The 16979-nt window shown below is 45.4% G+C and overlaps 1 protein-coding gene across 2 annotated transcripts in view; it reads right to left on the reverse strand.

Annotated features, from left to right (window-relative positions):
* Positions 1-16979, reverse strand: part of LOC137427086 (lysine-specific demethylase 3A) — a 134594-nt gene that overhangs the window by 51335 nt on the left and 66280 nt on the right. For both annotated transcript variants that reach the window (XM_068116243.2, XM_068116242.2), the window contains 2 exons: positions 13726-13778; positions 5499-5606 (listed from right to left, as the gene is read on the reverse strand). In XM_068116243.2, the coding sequence (XP_067972344.1) occupies positions 5499-5606; positions 13726-13756 (139 nt within the window). In that variant the 5' untranslated portion in view covers positions 13757-13778. The remainder of the gene's footprint in view (positions 1-5498; positions 5607-13725; positions 13779-16979) is intronic.

The following is a 16979-nucleotide window of genomic DNA, read 5'->3' on the forward strand; positions in this document are numbered from 1 at the left end:
TTTGGCAATATACTCCGTCTAACATAGATTATGACAGATTGGGAGGCCTCGGAGCTCCAGGCACTGCACTTCTTCCAGGGATTAGCCAGAGAAGTCGACTGCGAAGCAAAATTTATGAAAAGGAGGTTCTAGGGTTTTCAGGAGTTTATGGCTTAGATCATACATCTCTCCTTCATATTGAGAATTAGATGGCAGGACAAAATCACCAACAACGAGGTCATTGAACGTGCAGGGCTCAAGAGCATGGAAGTCACTGCGGAAAATCTAACGGAGATGGGGTGGATACAGGTAACACCCAAATCCAAAGCAGATCCTCTCCGGGGAACTGGCTGGTGACAAAAGACGTCAGAGTGGTCAGGGTGGTCAGTGCAAGCATCACAAGGACAATCAAGAAGAGTATGAAAAAAACTCGATGTCAACCAACACTCAGGGAGCAACCTGCAGCCGACAGGCCTGGATGCAGATATGCTGAGACGGCTGACGTACGACACATTGAAGAGCAGCTGCGTCACACACGTGACATCAGACAAACTCAGTGGAAAAACTGAACTTGCATGACAGCAGCTCCCAAAAATGCCAACAACTACATCTGTCATGTCTGTGGATGTTGCTGCCGATCCCACATGGGACTCTTCAGCCATGAAAGGAACAGTAAAAGACAAAGCTAAACTATCCACAGCTGACGTACTCGAAAGCAAAATATCAATAGAGATGTGCACACTGATACCAGTGTCAACTCCTTCCAAAACAATGAGGCATATAAAAGCTGCACATCAGACTCATTCACGTGAGATAAATAAATAACTAATCCTGTCTAGAGGTACACACACTCATCTCTAATCTGTCCAGCCTGGATTTGCATCCCGATCCAGCTATAAACTGTCATCCCGATGTTTCACAAGAAAAGTGATTCATCAATGTGTGTGCCATTCCTCGGATGGATGTCAAACAGGAATCCATCTGGCAGCATTCGTTAGTTGACGTTAAAGTTCCTGTGGTGTCCTTCACAAAGAGGTGAACAATTTCCGGCACACTGAACAAATTACAAATTCCTGCCCTAACCAGTAGAGGGCACTGCTTCAGTGGCACAGAGACGCCCACAGCCAATGATGCTACTCCGCAGCCTTGTGCTGCACACGAACAAAGATGTACCACCGTAAGACATTCACGTAGTCGGTGGAAAGTCTTCTGGTATCTCATCGCAAATGAGGTGCTCACATCTTGGGAATACCGTGTCTATAGTGCGTTGCAAATCCAGTGTAAACCATCTGCCACAGGGACCGAGAAGTCCTAGTAAGAAGTCCTAGAAGTAACTAGAAGGTAGTTACCCTGTGCTCGCAAAGCGAAAAGCAGGGTTAGGCAATCGGTTGAATACGTGTGGCGTAAGTGCGTGTCTGCATTTCAAAAATTAATTTTCTCAGAAAACGGTCCGATTGACACAAAATTTTACCATAGGAGCACCTCCGCATGTAGAATTTATTTTATTCACAATTATGATGTCAAACGTCATGTGGTACGATGTAGAATTTATTTTATTCACAATTATGACGTCAAAGGTCATGTGGTATGGACGCCATCTTGGAAAAACAAAAAAACGTTGCACCTCTATCTCTTTTTTTTTTTTTTTTTTTTTTTTTTGTATACTGAATCGAGGCTCGTGAAAGAGCTAACATTTACTTCACAAACAAATCAACCAGACAAACAAAATATATAAAAGCGGGAGCGGAAAACAAGAAGGGGAGAGAAGGTGAAGCACACAAACACAACATTTGAGAGCAGGGAGATGTGTGGAAGGGAGAGGGCTTGGGGGGAGGAGGCATGGGAAGGGGGGGGGGGGGGGTGGAGGGAGAAGTATAAAACACAAGGACACCAATGACTTCCAGGACAGAAGTTGGTATTTCAAAAAAGTGGAATTGGGGTGAAATTAGCGGGGGTAGAAAAGATCAAGGTTTTGGATGGGGGAAGATAAGAGATGGTGGTGAACAGCTGTTTTAAAGACCTGGAGGGTGGAGTGGGATTGAAGAGAGTGAGGGAGTTTGTTCCAGAGGCGGGAGAAAAGAGGAATGAAGGAGTGAAGGTGAGCAGAGAGTCTTGATTTTGGCAGTTTGACCATAAGAGGGTTGCAGGCAGATCTTGTGCGACCTGTAGGAATATTTGCGGGACAGAGCCCAGAGAGAGCTGGGGGGGCAAGGCCAGAGAGGAGTCGGTAGAAGATGGAAAGACCACCAACCTGCCTGCGGTGAGTGAGTGAGAGGCCCTTGGAGTTAGCTTCATCGCGGGAGATTCCAATGATTCTGAATGCTTTGGTTTCAACAGCGTGAAGACGAGCTAGGTGTCAGGCAGGAGCACCAGCCCAGAGGGGAGAGCAGTATTCCATTGAGCTGCGGATGAAAGCCTTGTATGTGGTGAGGAGCTCAGGTGTGCCAAGGAAGGACTTCGCACGACGGAGGATGCCTAGTCGGCGACTGGCTTTGGAGGCCAGATTTGAAATGTGGTTTTCCCAGGAAAGATCATGGCAGATAGTGAGACCCAAAAGCTTGAGTGACAGAACTTCTTGGAGAGGATTATTCAGAAAGTGGATGGGAGGGTTGTCCAGTCGGTCTTTTCGGAGAGACATCGTAAGAGTGTGAGATTTGTCAGGATTGAAAGACATGTTCCACTTGTTTGCCCAGTCTGTGATTTTGTCCAGGTCTGCAGAGAGTGAGGAGGCAGCAGACTGCCGATCTGAGGGATGAAGAATGGAGCGACAGAGTAGAGTCATCAGCAAAGAGATACAGAGGATTTTCAAGAGAGTCAGAGAGATCATTGATGAAGACCAGAAAAAGGACAGGGCCTAGAACACTGCCTTGTGGAACTCCAGCCTGAACAGGAAGAGGAGATGAGAGAAACCCATTCAGGGCCACACGTTGACTATGACTAGAGAGGAAGTCCGCCAGCCATGCGTGGAGATTTCCATGGATACCAAAAGAGGAGAGTTTGGTGAGCAGAGCGGGGTGCCAGACCGTATCGAAGGCACGTGATATGTCAAGAGAGACTGCTCTAATTTCCTGTTTGGCATTGAGGACCTCCATCCATTGTTGAGAAAGCAGAAGCAGCATGTCCAGAGTAGAGTGTCCAGGTCTGAAACCAAATTGATGATCAGAGATCAAGCCATTGGAGAAGAGGAAAGATTTCATATCTGAAGCAATGATGGATTCCATGACTTTGCTGATAATTGGGAGAAGGCTGATTGGTCTGTAGTTGCTGGGATCTGTTTTTGCACCTTTTTTGTGCAAAGCGGTGATGTTGGCAGATTTCCAAGCAGATGGAAGATGACCTTGAGCAAAAGAGAGGGTGAAGAGAACAGAGAGAGGGAGTGAAAGAGCGGAAGAACAGGATTTTAGGACCCGTGGGCTGATGCCGTCAGGTCCAGTTGCAGAATCCGAGTCGAGGGTTGACAGAAACTTTTCCACCTTGTCAGGAGGAAAGGACACAGAGTCCAGGAGCAGCTGGGTACGACTGGGTACGGTGGGTACAGAGAGGGATGGGTTTGGGACACAAGATTTAGAGGCAAACACAGAGTTGAGGCATTCAGCTTTTTCGCGTGCGGAGTCAGCCGTGTGGCCATTTGAGGTGAGGGAGGGGATGGAGGGGGAACAAACACCAGAAACAGATTTGACCAGACGCCACCAGGATTTGGAAGAGGGAGACAGATAAGAGAGTTCGGTCCTGAGAACGGAGAGATATTGTTTCCTGGCTCTCCTGAGCGTGGACACACACTTGTTTCGGGCTTTGTGAAAGGAAATGAGATTTCCTTCCGTTGGATTTGCTATCCAGGAGACGAAAGCAAGTTGTTTCTGGGCAATAGCCTCACCACAAGATTCCGTGTACCATGGACGGGAGGAAGGGTATGACAACAGAAGACGAGATGGGATAAATCTGTGCATGAGAGAGAGCAGTTTGCTTTGGAAGAATTCCCAGGAAGAATTTATGTCAGAGGCAGTAGAGATGGGAGACCAGTCCAGATGATTGATGGCTGCTTGAAGACCGTGCCAGTTGGCCTGAGTGAAATGCCAGACTCGTCGACGCTGAGGAGGCTCTCTGAGAATGGTCAGAGAGATGTCCACTTTAACAAGCACATGATCAGAAGAACCGATTGGAGCAGAAGAAGAGCAGCAGACATTTTCAGGGAAGTTAGTCATAACCAAGTCCAGAAGAGAAGATGCTCCATTGACTGAAATCCGGGTCGGGAAATTGACAGTTTGTGTCAGTCCCAGTGAGTCACAGAAGTCCTTTGCTGAAGAGCCATGGCTGGTGAGAGAGGTACCCACACCCAGCCAACTGGCATGGTGACAGTTGAAATCACCACATATGAGGAAGAGAGAGTTGGGATGGGTAGGTAGAAGTTGGTCCATATTCTCAGACAGCGAGATGTAGATGGAGTCATCACTGTTTGGTGGACGGTACAACACACATATGAACAAAAGGTGGGAGCGAAGGGTAAGCCGTAGCCAAAGGTATTCCTGGGGGTGAGGTGGAGAGAGGGCAGTGCAGGGCGAGTGAGGAAGAGAGTTTTTTATAAAGATAGCAACCCCACCTCCAGGACGAGGCTCAGGTCTATCATACCGGAGTAGGGAGTAACCTGGGAGAGATACCAAGGAATCAGAGACATCGTGAAGGAGGAAAGTTTCTGTTAAGCAGATCACGTCTGGTTTGTCAGAAGCAACCTGTATGGAGAGATCAGACATGTTTGAGCGAAGGCCCCGGATGTTTGAGGTCCATACTGTTAAGGAAGAGGAAGGGGGAGCATCGGATACAGAACAGGGGGGGGGAGCGGTAGGGTAAGATGTGGAAGAGGAGGAAGAGGTAGGGAGAGCTGTTGAAGGTGTGTCAGAGATTACAGAATAGCTCGGAGAAAGGGAAGGATGGGGCAGACAAAAGGTTTGATGGTGATTGGGAGAGGCGTAGTGAGGTGTTATTTGACGAGGGGGAAGAGCGAGGCAGAAGGAACCGCTCCATGGGCAAAAATTCCTCACTCTGAAACCGCTCCATGGGCAAAATTGAAACTTGGCTCAATGTAAAGAACTCTGCATGGGGAATAAGTCTTGTTAACAATGACGTCATTGGTTCCTTAATTATGATGTCATAATTCGAATGACAAAGCTTATATCTTTGAAATTTATTGAGCGTGATCTGCACAACAATTATATTAGAGAATATAAATTTATGATGTCATCGTTCACGTGGTCTGGCAGCCATATTGGATCAAGAAAAAAAAACATTCAAAAACAGACTGCATTGCAAAAACGGACTGAATACCATCTAGTTGAACTAAGTAGCCGTTTTCTGCAGCAATCAATAGGGGGTGGGATTTTAAAGTCCTGTCAGTAAATAAAGGGTTAAAGGAAAATACTAAATAAAAACCAATCATGAAAAGGAAGCCGTTTTTAAAAAAAGAAGAAAAGGGAAATGAAACAGCATGGCACAAAGTGTAAAAGAGGAAAAATAAAATCCATTACCTCCTTCCACTTCTTTTTTAGAAAAACGAAGAGGCGATGCAGCAATTACCAAGATGTCAGACTCGCTACGTTCTGCAGGAGGAGCAGGCGACTCCGCCTTCACATTCACTGGGACGGTCGGGGAGAAAGTAAATAAGCAAAAAAAACAAAAACAAGTCAACATGAGAACTTCCAGAGCTGTATCAAATCTACATCATATTTTGTTATGAGCTATCCATTTATTATGTCGGCATGGTGGAACAAGGGGAGGGGAGTAAGAGGATGGGGAGGCTATGAGGAAATGAGGGGATGTCTGTGTGCACACAGTGCTCAATTTCTCCAAAGAGCATTTCATGTTATTTACATGGGACTTGGTTCATGCAAGACCTTGCGACTGTTATAACCTGGCACATAATACGTATATATTTATCTATATCCTTGAAATGATGTTGCCTTCATTGGAATAAAGTTTAAGCATGAGCTCATCAACGAGCCTTTTAGAGTGTACACAACAAATGTAAGGAACCACAACCCTTTGTTTCAGGCACACTTTTGCATCTTATTACTTGATGGGTGCAGATTGTACATTTAATGATGTGATGAGTTGGCCCCAGTGGAAGGGAGCTCTTCGGTTGGAGAACAAGTCATGAGGTTGCGCTGTTTGCCATGTGCCATTGGGAAGTCAATCATTCTTAGTTTGTACACTATTACAATCATTCATGTGTACATGCATGATATTGCTTATGGGAATACCACTACGTTGACTGAAAAACATAAAGCCGACAGAGAAATGTTGTATAATTTGTCTTCGATACAAAATCTAACGCTGAGAGAGAAAGTCGATAGGTTTATCGTGAAAAAATTGATAAGTGCTAAATTGAGGTTGGGACTTGGGGTTGGTAATCCAGGTGTTTCCCCCTAAAACAACTATTAAGCTGTGATGATGACATCAAGACTGAGGAGCTTTTGGCTAATGAATTGCATAGACCAGTACAAAGTTTAAAAGAAGGAAGGTTTATTCTAAAAGCACCGACCACATCTGGTCCGCTGACTTGAATATATGAATGAATGATCGTTTTAAGGCCATTTTCCCCGCTAGAGGGGCCTTGCGGGGGTTAGCCTTGCGGGCCCCATGACAATCATGGTTCCCTGTTTGAGGCAATGTTTTTTTATGGCCGGATGCCCTTCCTCACGCCAACCCTTGGTCGCCTCTTACGATGCGCAGGGATACGGTGTACCTATTCTAAATCGGGGTACACACTGTGATCATTCATCCCAGCAAGCTGGTACTCAATTTGCCGACCTCGGAAGGATGACAGGCTGAGTCAACCCCCCTGGCGTTAATTCAGCGATCGACAGGGATTCAAACCCAGGATCCTAGGATCCCAAGCCGGCACCCTAATAATGATAAGGGATACAAGTATGCTTTAACTGTTATTGATTTGAGGAGTAGATATGCTTGGGTTGCTCCTTTGAAAAACAAAAGGGGTAATACTCTTATGTTAGCTTTCAGTGGAATATTTAGTAAAAGAAAACCAAACAAGTTATGGACTGATGGATGTCAATGAAAGATAGTCTGTTGGGAGCCGTTGGTGAGGTATGTGGATGGACAAAAGGACCACAGAGGCACTCGGAAACATGGTGCTGGGATGATGAAGTTGGAAAGAAGATTGACGAGAAGAGGAAGAAGTTCAAGGGGTGGCAGAAGGCGAAGGGTATGGGGGCAGAAAAGGCAGAGCATGAAAGTTATAAGGCAGCCAAGAAGGCTGCAAAGAAAGAGGTAGCAAAGGCGCAGGAGGCATGTAGGAAAATGTTCGGAGAACGCTTGGATTTGGAAGAGGGTCAGAGAGCGGTATTCAGGATTGCAAAGCAGATAGCGAAAGAGAGGTGTGATGTGATGGGGGGTGAGTTGCTTGAAGGATGAAGTGGGACAAATTGTTGTGGACCCAGATGGAATTAAAGGAAGATGGAAGAGATATATGGAAATACTGTTGAATGCAGAGAATGAATGGGATGGCAACATAGAGAGTAACCCAGTTTTAGGACCGGCAGAGAAGCTAACCGAGAAGGAAGTTGAGGAAGCGATAAAAGCAATGAAGAGTAGAAAAGCGGGAGGGCCGACGGGAGTTGTGGGAGATATGTTGAAGGCAGCGGGAAATTGGGGTGTGAAGAGAATGACAGAGATCTGCAATCTGGTGGTGAAAGAAGGCCGCATTCCAGTGGATTGGGAACTGAGTACCCTCGTACCTCTATACAAGGGGAAAGGTGACCCTCTGGACTGTAGCTCGTATCGAGCGATAAAGTTATTGGAGCATGGGATGAAGGTATTGGAAAGGGTGTTGGAGAGGAGGATAAGGAAGAAAGTTAAGATTGACGAAATGCAGTTTGGATTTATGCCAGGAAGAGGAACGACAGACGTGCTTTTTATTGCGAGGCAGTAGCAGGAGAAGTACATGGAGAAGAGGAAGAAGTTGTTTCTTGGGTTTGTTGATCTGGAGAAAGCATTCGATAGGGTTCCACGTGAAGTAGTGACATGGGCATTGAGGAAGTTAGGAGTGGAGGAATGGTTGATCAGAGTAGTGATGGCAACGTACAAAAGAGCGCGCACAGCTGTAAGGACGAAGGACAGGAACAGTGGTAAGTTTGAGGTGAAGGTGGGAGTGCATCAGGGGTCAGTACTAAGTCCACTACTATTTGTAGCTGTGATGGAGGTGCTGGCTCGGAACATAAAGGAGGGTTTACCGTGGGAGTTGTTGTATGCAGATGATTTGGTGTTGATTGCAGAAAGTATGGATGGACTGAAGGAGAAGATGAACAAGTGGAAGGAATGTATGGAGCCAAAAGGTCTGAAGGTGAATATCGGAAAAACGAAGGTGATGGCAAGTGGTAAAGCATGTGGTGAGGCGGAAAGAACTGGGAAGTGGCAGTGTGCTGTGTGCAGGAAGGGTGTTGGAGTGAATTCCATTCAATGTGTAATGTGCGCTGTGTGGGTTCATTAAAAATATAGTGGTTTGAGAGGGTCATTAACCAGTGTGGCAGCTACATTCAAGTGTAAGGTGTGCACAGAGGGAGCTGCAGATGGAGGAAATGTTGAGTTGGATCTTGGAGATGGCGTGAAGCTGGAAGGTGTGAAAACATTTTGCTGCTGAGGAGACATGCTGAATGGAGAAGGTGGATCAGACTCTGCAACGGTTGCTAGAGTGAGATGTGCATGGAAGACGTTTCGGGAACTGAGTGGCGTGCTGACGAGGAGGGGAGTGTCGTTGAAGCTGAAGGGAAAGGTGTATGCTGCATGTGTGAGAAAGTGTTATGATTTATGGGAGCGAGACATGGGTAATGAAAGTAGAGCAGCAACGAAGGCTGGAAAGGGTGGAAATGTGAATGGTTCGGTGGATGTGTGGAGTATCGTTGAGAGAGAGGAAGACAAATGATGAATTACGAAAGATGATGGGAATAGAGCTTGTGATTGATGCTGTGAAGAGAAACAGTTTCAGATGGTTTGGTCATGTGTTGAGGAAGGATGAAAGTGACTGGTTGAGAAGAGTGATGGAAATGAATGTAGAAGGAAGTAGAGGACGGGGAAGACCGAGAAAGACTTGGCTAAAGATGGTCGAAGAAGAAATGCGGGCAAAGGGGATAACAAGGGGAGATGCAGAAAATTGGGCAAAATGGAGAAGATTGTCATTGGACCGCAAAGCTAACCCCCGCTCTTGCAGGGAAAATGGCCTTAAAATGCCTGTTGTGTTGTATGTGTGCACCTCTTAAGAGTGCCAATTTAGGATATTTATTTTTCTAATATGAAAGAAAAAGGTAAAAGGCAATAGAAGCATTCTTGCAAAAATGGAAACGATTACAAAGCAGTTTGGATGAAGCATTGTACAAGTGGCAAGAAAACAAAACAAAAACCTCATGGATGAATAATGAAGGACTTAAAGGGACATGCACAAATTATGTACCAAAAGGGGATAGGGCTTGAGATTGAGTGACAGTGAGATGGACATCGAAAGAAAAGTGAATGAACAAATGAATAGTCAAAGACATACACTACATGGCCAAAAGTATGCAGACACCGCTTCTAATTAGTGGATTTGGCTGTTTCAGCCACAACCAATGCTGACAGCACACATATATAATCAGTATACAGTATATAATATAATCAAGCACAAATAGTGGGGTGCCCAAACACTCAGCCATTTCAAATTGATGCAAAAGTTTCGTTTTTAGTACCAATTTGAAGGTAAGGGCCGATAGAACAATTTTGGTTCGAGTGTGAAAAACTAATATAAAAATTTTTTTGGGGGGGATTTGGAGGATTCTTTTTTTCCCATCGCGAATCTTCCCCATACCCACCTGCGTTGTCATCCGAAGGGTCCCTCAACTCTTGTACCAAATCAGATTTGTTGGTATACATCGTGGAAGCCAGTACGAGTAGCGCCATTTATATTGATGAGCTAGTTGCGCCAGATGTTTACGACTTCATCGTTATCGACGGTGGAGTGCTGATACACTCACTTCCTGGTACAACTGTCTAAGGAAACGCCTTTGATTCATATTTCGACAAGGTATTCTGCCCAAGAGTTCGCCACGACTTGAAAAGACCGACAAGAGTAGACATTGTCTGGGACCAGTATCGTGCACTGACAATCAAAGGAGGCACAAGGGAAAAATGAGGAACAGGCCCCCGACAAAGCATATCTGGTACTGCCAAAATCCCAGGAAATTGGCAGAAGTTTCTGGCGAACGTCGATAACAAGAAGGAACTGTTCTCATTCCTGTCAAAAAAGATAACAGGAGGACAGTTCCCAGATGACAAGGATGTCTACATCACTGCAGGTGATCAAGTCCACCATGTTGGAAACAGTCCACCAATGGATCAATACAACCATGAGGAAGCTGACACTCGTGTCCGAGTAAATCTCCTCCACGCCCTCCAAACATCGTCACTTGGGATGGTTCATACTGGAGACAGATGTTGTCATAATCCTTCTGAGTCATTTCCATCACATCAAGGCTCTGAATCCGGCCGCAGAAATCTGGATCTCCTTCAAAGCGGGAAAGACAACCAGAATGATCTCCTGAACACTATCGCCACAAACCTGGGCACGACAACGTGCAAAGCCATGGCCCTCTTCCACGCATTCACTGGATCAGACAGCACGTCTTCCTTCAAGTTTAAGGGTAAGCGATACTGCTGCAAGTTGATGCACGAAGTGCCACCCCTCATGGAGGAATTTGCAACTATCGTCGACACTCCATTCCAAACATCGCCAAGGCTGAAATAAGTGGCAACGAACTTTGTCTATAGGCTGTACTCCAATGAGTCAAACGAGGACAATGACGTTGACCTCATCCGAATGAGGGTGTTCTCACAGAAGACTAGGGACGTGTAGAGAATTCCCCCCAACGAGTGATACTTTGGATCAACATCTCAAAAGGAGTGTCTTCCAAGCGAGCATCTGGATAACAGCCCAAATGTCCATGATGCCTGTCAACAACCCCACTAATCATGGGTGGAAGGAAGAGGACGGCAAGCTGCTTCCCATTTTGATCTCGCTGCCCCTATTCCACCTGGATGTGAAGTGCACTTGCACAAGTACCTGCGCTCTGTGCAAGTGCATGAGGGCAAAGTTGAAGTGTACATGCGAGAAGTAGCTGGACCAGAACAATTTCCAATACTGACATGTACATATGGTCGATTTTAGCCAATTTCTTATTAAAACTATTGTTCAAGGAGTTATTCAAGCAATTGTCTAAGCAGTTACTCAACACCATATTGTAGCAGTTATAAGATAAATAAAAATGTCACGATATCATTGGGTCCGAGTACAATTGTCCAGTTTATTTTTGAAAAACATGTTTCAGCTTACCGGGTCTATGACCCTTGGTCTTTTTTTGTGGATATGCGCTGATACCGGCAAAATTATTGCTTCTCTGGGCATTATGCTTGAAATACAAGTTGCTAATCCTGATCCTAAATCCATACATACCTCATTTGCTCAGATCGAATCATCAATCAAAAGTTATAACAGTTTCGCATATTTCGCATAGGCCGGTGGGGGGGGGGGGGGGGGGGACCCCTCACGTCCCCAGAAATTCCATTTTTGATCCGAGTGCTTGACACTTGAACCAAAATTGTTCTCTTGGCCCTTACCTTCAAATTGGTAATGAAAACGAAACTTTTGCATCAATTTGAAATGAAAAGAAAAAATTACCCATGCACGGCCCCCCACTAACAGCCATGCAATCTCCATAAACAAACATTGGCAGGAGAATGGGCCGTACTGAAGAGCTCAGTGACTTTCAACATGGCAGTCAGAGGATGCCACCTTTCTTACAAGGCAGTTCATCAAATTTCTGTCCTGTTAGAGCTGCCCTGGTCAACTGTACTGTTATTGTGAAGTGGAAACGTCTAGGAGCAACAACAACTCAGCTGCGAAGTGGTAAGTTACACAAGCTCAAAGAACAAGACCACCGAGTGCTGAAGCACGTAAAAATTGTCTGTCCTTGATTGCAACACACACTACCGAGTTACAAACTGCCTCTGGTAGCAATGTCAACACAACTGTTTGCCGAGAGCTTAATGAAATGTGTTTCCATGGCCGAGCAGCCACACACAAGCCTAAGATCACCATGCGCAATGCCAAGCGTCGGCTGGAGTAGTGGAAAGCTTGATGCCATTGGACTCTGGAGCAGTGGAAACGCGTTCTCTGGAGTGATGAATCACGCTTCACCATTTGGCAGTCCAATGGCCGAATCTGTGTTTGGTGGATGCCAGGAAACCTCCACCTGCCCGAATGCATAGTGCCAACTGTAAAGTTTGGTGGAGGAGGAATAATGGTCTGGGGCTGTTTTTCATGGTTTGGGCTCGGCCCCTTAGTTTCAGTGAAGGGAAATATTAACGCTACAGCATACAATGACATTCCAGACTATTGTGTGCTTCCAACTTTGTGGCAACAATTTGGGGAAGGCCCTTTCCTGTTTCAGCATGACAATGGCCCCGTACACAAAGCGAGGTCAATGCAGAAATGGTTTGTTGAGATCGGTGTGGAAGAACCTGACTGGCCTGCACAGAGCCCTGACCTCAACCCCATCGAACACCTTTGGGATGAATTGGAACACCGACTGCGAGCCAGGCCCAACATCAGTGCCTGACCTCAATGTGCTCTTGTGGCTGAATGGAAGCAAATCCCCGCAGCAATGTTCCAACATCTAGTGGAAAGCCTTCCCAGAAGAGTGGAGGCTGTTATAGCAGCAAAGGAGGGTGGGGGGGGGGGGGGGGGGGGTGAGGGGGACCAACTCCATATTAATGCCCATGATTTTGGAATGAGATGTTTGACGAGCACATGTGAGTGTGATGTTCGGGTGTCCACATACTTTTGGCCATGTAGTGTATGTACTCCGCCCGCACGTGAGGTGGCAACAATTTAATGTGGCCACACTTTCTGAGCAGGTGTAACCACAAAGTTCACAATTTTACTGTGGTCGATGGGCAAAACAAGAACAAGTTTGAATGCACTGCAGTAACGGCCTAGTCGAGCAGGAAGTTTCATGAACCGTTGAGAGAATGTTTATAACACTTGACGAGGTAGGTAACCAACGCTTATGGTTAGTTTGACGGGTTTTAGAATATAAAGCAAAGTCAAAGCCGTTCCTGTGTATCACACATGCATACACACATCAGCTGGTATCAACCCAGCATGTAAAAATAGGTGCCTCGGTGGAGCTTGTTACACCTGCTTGAGAGCACAGCACCTTCCCAAACACCCGCATGCATGCACACTCCCATTAACAAACACTTAACCAAATCGCTTTGACATGTTGGCAATGCAAACGCGACAGTGCATAAGGCTCAGGGAGGGGCAGATACATCTACCACATGCCAAGACAAGGACATTTTTGGAGACAATGGACAAATTGATACAGTATGAGGGATGTGAAGCGACACGAGGTGTGCGTTGTGCTGCGACTGGAAACAAAATTCCTTTTGCGGAAAAAGTAGTTTGTATCAAATGTATTTGCCGTTTGCAGGGTGTCGGTGCTTGGTTCCTCATTGCTGCACGTGGCAGTTTGAGCTAATTGATGGTGGTTTCCTGTCTTTTGCAGTGTGCTTGCTGCCGTTGGTTTTGTTCCAGTGCTACTTGGGATTTGGAATTAAACCCGTACAAATCCCCAAACATGCCCCAGAGCCATTTGGGACTCAAACTGCAAGAGAAGCACGCATTAGCACAAGGAGGATGAATAGCAGTACCTTTTGTTAATCCTCCCCCGGTTTGATCCATCGTAACAGATCGGCAAACAAACCTGCGATCAAGATTAGGGGAGAAATGTTAGTCACTGAATAACTGGCAGAAGAAATTTTTACATCACCAAATAATGGACTGCGACATTATACACACGTCGACAATAATTGCAAAATAAAGAGATATAAATAGTATTCTCTACTACTTATGATTTCAGATATTGCACTTTGCAAAAAAAACACACACACACCACACACACACAACCCCTCCTCCAGCATTTCCCCACAAACTAGATGTGCTGATTAATTATTTCAGCTTCACGCTCACCATTTCGAAAATTTACAAATCAGGAGTAAAAATAATTGTTTGCCAAAGAAAGTTGCCATTCAGTTGAGATGAGAGTGAAAATGGGCAAAACAAACTGCAACATGGTAGTTTGTAAACGGTTACACTAACCCAGCATGACTACTGAAAAAAAGCAAATGTTTAGAATCAACAAGAACAAAGCAAGTCTGGTCAGGCATTGATGCAAAAAAAATCCCCCTCGCATCATCTGAGTACCAACAAGACACTTGTGGATTGAACCATCTCAGAAAATACTTTTGGCCACAAGTGCGACGACAAAGATAGACTAGAACAGCACTCGGTAGAGTGCATACCTCCACCAGGCTGAACAGTTTACATTTTGTATCTCACCGATAGGCCGTATATGCATGGGGACCTGAAACAAAATCGATATGGCTTGTTCTCGTCACCCACCTAATTCGTCCACCAATTTTTAGCTCACCTGGAACGAAGTTCAGTGGAGCTTATGCTATGGTGCGTCGTTGGTCCGTCCATCCATCCGTAAACACTTGAAACTTCTTCTCCGAAACCACGGATGGGATTGCGACCAAATTATATTTGCTGTGTTGTGACTAAAGTTTGTTCACAGCATTAAAAATGTTGGGATCTCAGGGGGTTTACTGGGGTCAAAGTGGGTCCAGGTTTGATCCCCCAAAATAGATATTTGCTTTCTTCTCTGAAACTACACACACTATTTCGATGAAACTTCACCACAACCAGAATCACCCGTGATGTGCCAAAGTTTCTTCAAGGCATTGCAAAAATTGGGGTCTGAGGAGGTACATGAGGTGGGGGGGGGGGGGGGGGGGGGTGGTAGCCCCCCAAAATAGGTATTTTTCGATTTGTTTAAAGTCTTATGATGTTATGATTCTACATGCTGCCCTGTCTTCGAGAAACCACTGAAATTGGTTTAAAATACCTGAAGTCGGTGCAGTATACTGTTTATTCTACCAGGTGAGCGCCAGGGGTATTGCCCCTATGTTTGTCATAATCCGTCCACAACATTTTGAGATATCAAGGTATAGATTGTTCTAAGTTTCGTCCGAATCTGGCCTTAACAATTTGGAGATATTCTGCTCACAAAGAGACAGACAGACAAACAGACAGGTGTGAAAACATAACCTCCGTCCACCTTCGGTAGCAGAGGTAATAAGGAGACTGGGCCAGAGACAAATACCACTTTGGCAAAATTAACTCAAGGCTCGTAGGAGAGCTGGAGAAAAAAGGCAGAAGATCAATAAAGCAACAGCGGGGAACAAGTAAATATGGGACAAAGACAAACACAGGGAAGGAGTGTGCACTCCACCGAGTGTCATACACAGAGTAAAAACAACACGTAGTTGGACACTAGGACCATACAATACAGTGAGTTGCACTGAGTGTGTACGTTGTCCAGCGTGAATGCAATGGTTTTCTTGCAGTAATTCAAATGTACTTTGGAAATATAAAACAAACAAGTCAGGAGACGACGATGGTTCACGAGCGAGCAGTATTCAATGGCAAAGGACGGACTATAACCGAAACAGGCCCGGACAGGCCAGGCCCGGAAATGTCAAAACGAAGGTTACTGACCTTGAAATGAGATAGAAAATAATGTGTAATCAGTTATGAGGTTAGTTAGCTACACAATACCGAAAATTCGGTTCGATTCCGACAACTTTGAAACTTTGACCTTTGTGACCTTCAAAGGTCAAAGGTCGAAGATTCTGAAATTTGTTGGAAAACTTGTATTTCATGATGTATGTGATAATATAAGATCATGTACGACATTTCACCCTATCAGGAAGCGAACAAAGTAATAAAATCATCAAAAATCGACTTTTCTAAATTTCGTGACCTTGGGGCGAAAATGAAAAATCGAGCTCCGTGGGGCTGGACACATGACATTGGCCAAACCAAATACCGAAACCCCTGTCAGATTCCACCAACTCCCTCGGAGAAGATGTAGCTTGAACTCAATTACCCCCTAACAAGACATCTTTTTCGGGCGTGGCTCCGCCCACTCTATGCAGGACACAACTAGATCATGATATCAAACTCCCACCCAAGTTTCATCAAGATCGGATGATATCATCAGGTAGTTATGCTGCGGACAGACAGACACAGACAGACGCACACCCATGACGAATATAGTGGTCACTTGATAACTCGTGAACCAACGAGAGCAAAGTCGACAGTGCTCCATCACAAATCCCCACACTCACCACCGAAGCCAAAATTGAAAGGTGGCAAAAAGTTCCACCAGCAATGACCCAGCCAATATTAAAGTTCAGTGTTAACAAGCGTTACGCCTAAGTCCCCCGTCGGTGAAGTGATGTGAGTTGACAAAGTGGAAGATGCAGAAAACATGGAAGAGTCGATAATATTTGCAAGTGGGTTGGAGACACACCCACATACCAGATTAGAAGTTAGTAGTTCGTATATTTTTCAAGATATTCCGCTCACAAGGTTCAGACATATATGGTGGCGGCTATCTTGGATTTTCACGTGGCGACCCAATTTTCAATAGCGTTCTTCCTTATGCCTCGATACACCCACACACCAGATTAGAAGTTGGTACTTCGCTTATTTTTCAAGATATTCCACTCACAAGGTTCAGACTCTGCTCACCAAACTCTCCTCTTTTGGTATCCATGGAAATCTCCACGCATGGCTGGCGGACTTCCTCTCTAGTCGTAGTCAACGTGTGGCCCTGAATGGGTTTCTCTCATCTCCTCTTCCTGTTCAGGCTGGAGTTCCCCAAGGCAGTGTTCTGGGCCCTGTGCTTTTTCTGGTCTTCATCAATGATCTCTCTGACTCTCTTGAAAATCCTCTCTATCTCTTTGCTGACGACTCTACTCTCTGTCGCTCCATTCTTCATCCCTCAGATCGGCAGTCTGCAGCCTCCTCACTCTCTGCAGACCTTGACAAAATCACA

Source organism: Myxine glutinosa, chromosome 5 (genome assembly GCF_964187855.1).
Source record: "Myxine glutinosa chromosome 5, kmMyxGlut1.1, whole genome shotgun sequence".
Lineage (NCBI taxonomy): Eukaryota > Metazoa > Chordata > Myxini > Myxiniformes > Myxinidae > Myxine > Myxine glutinosa.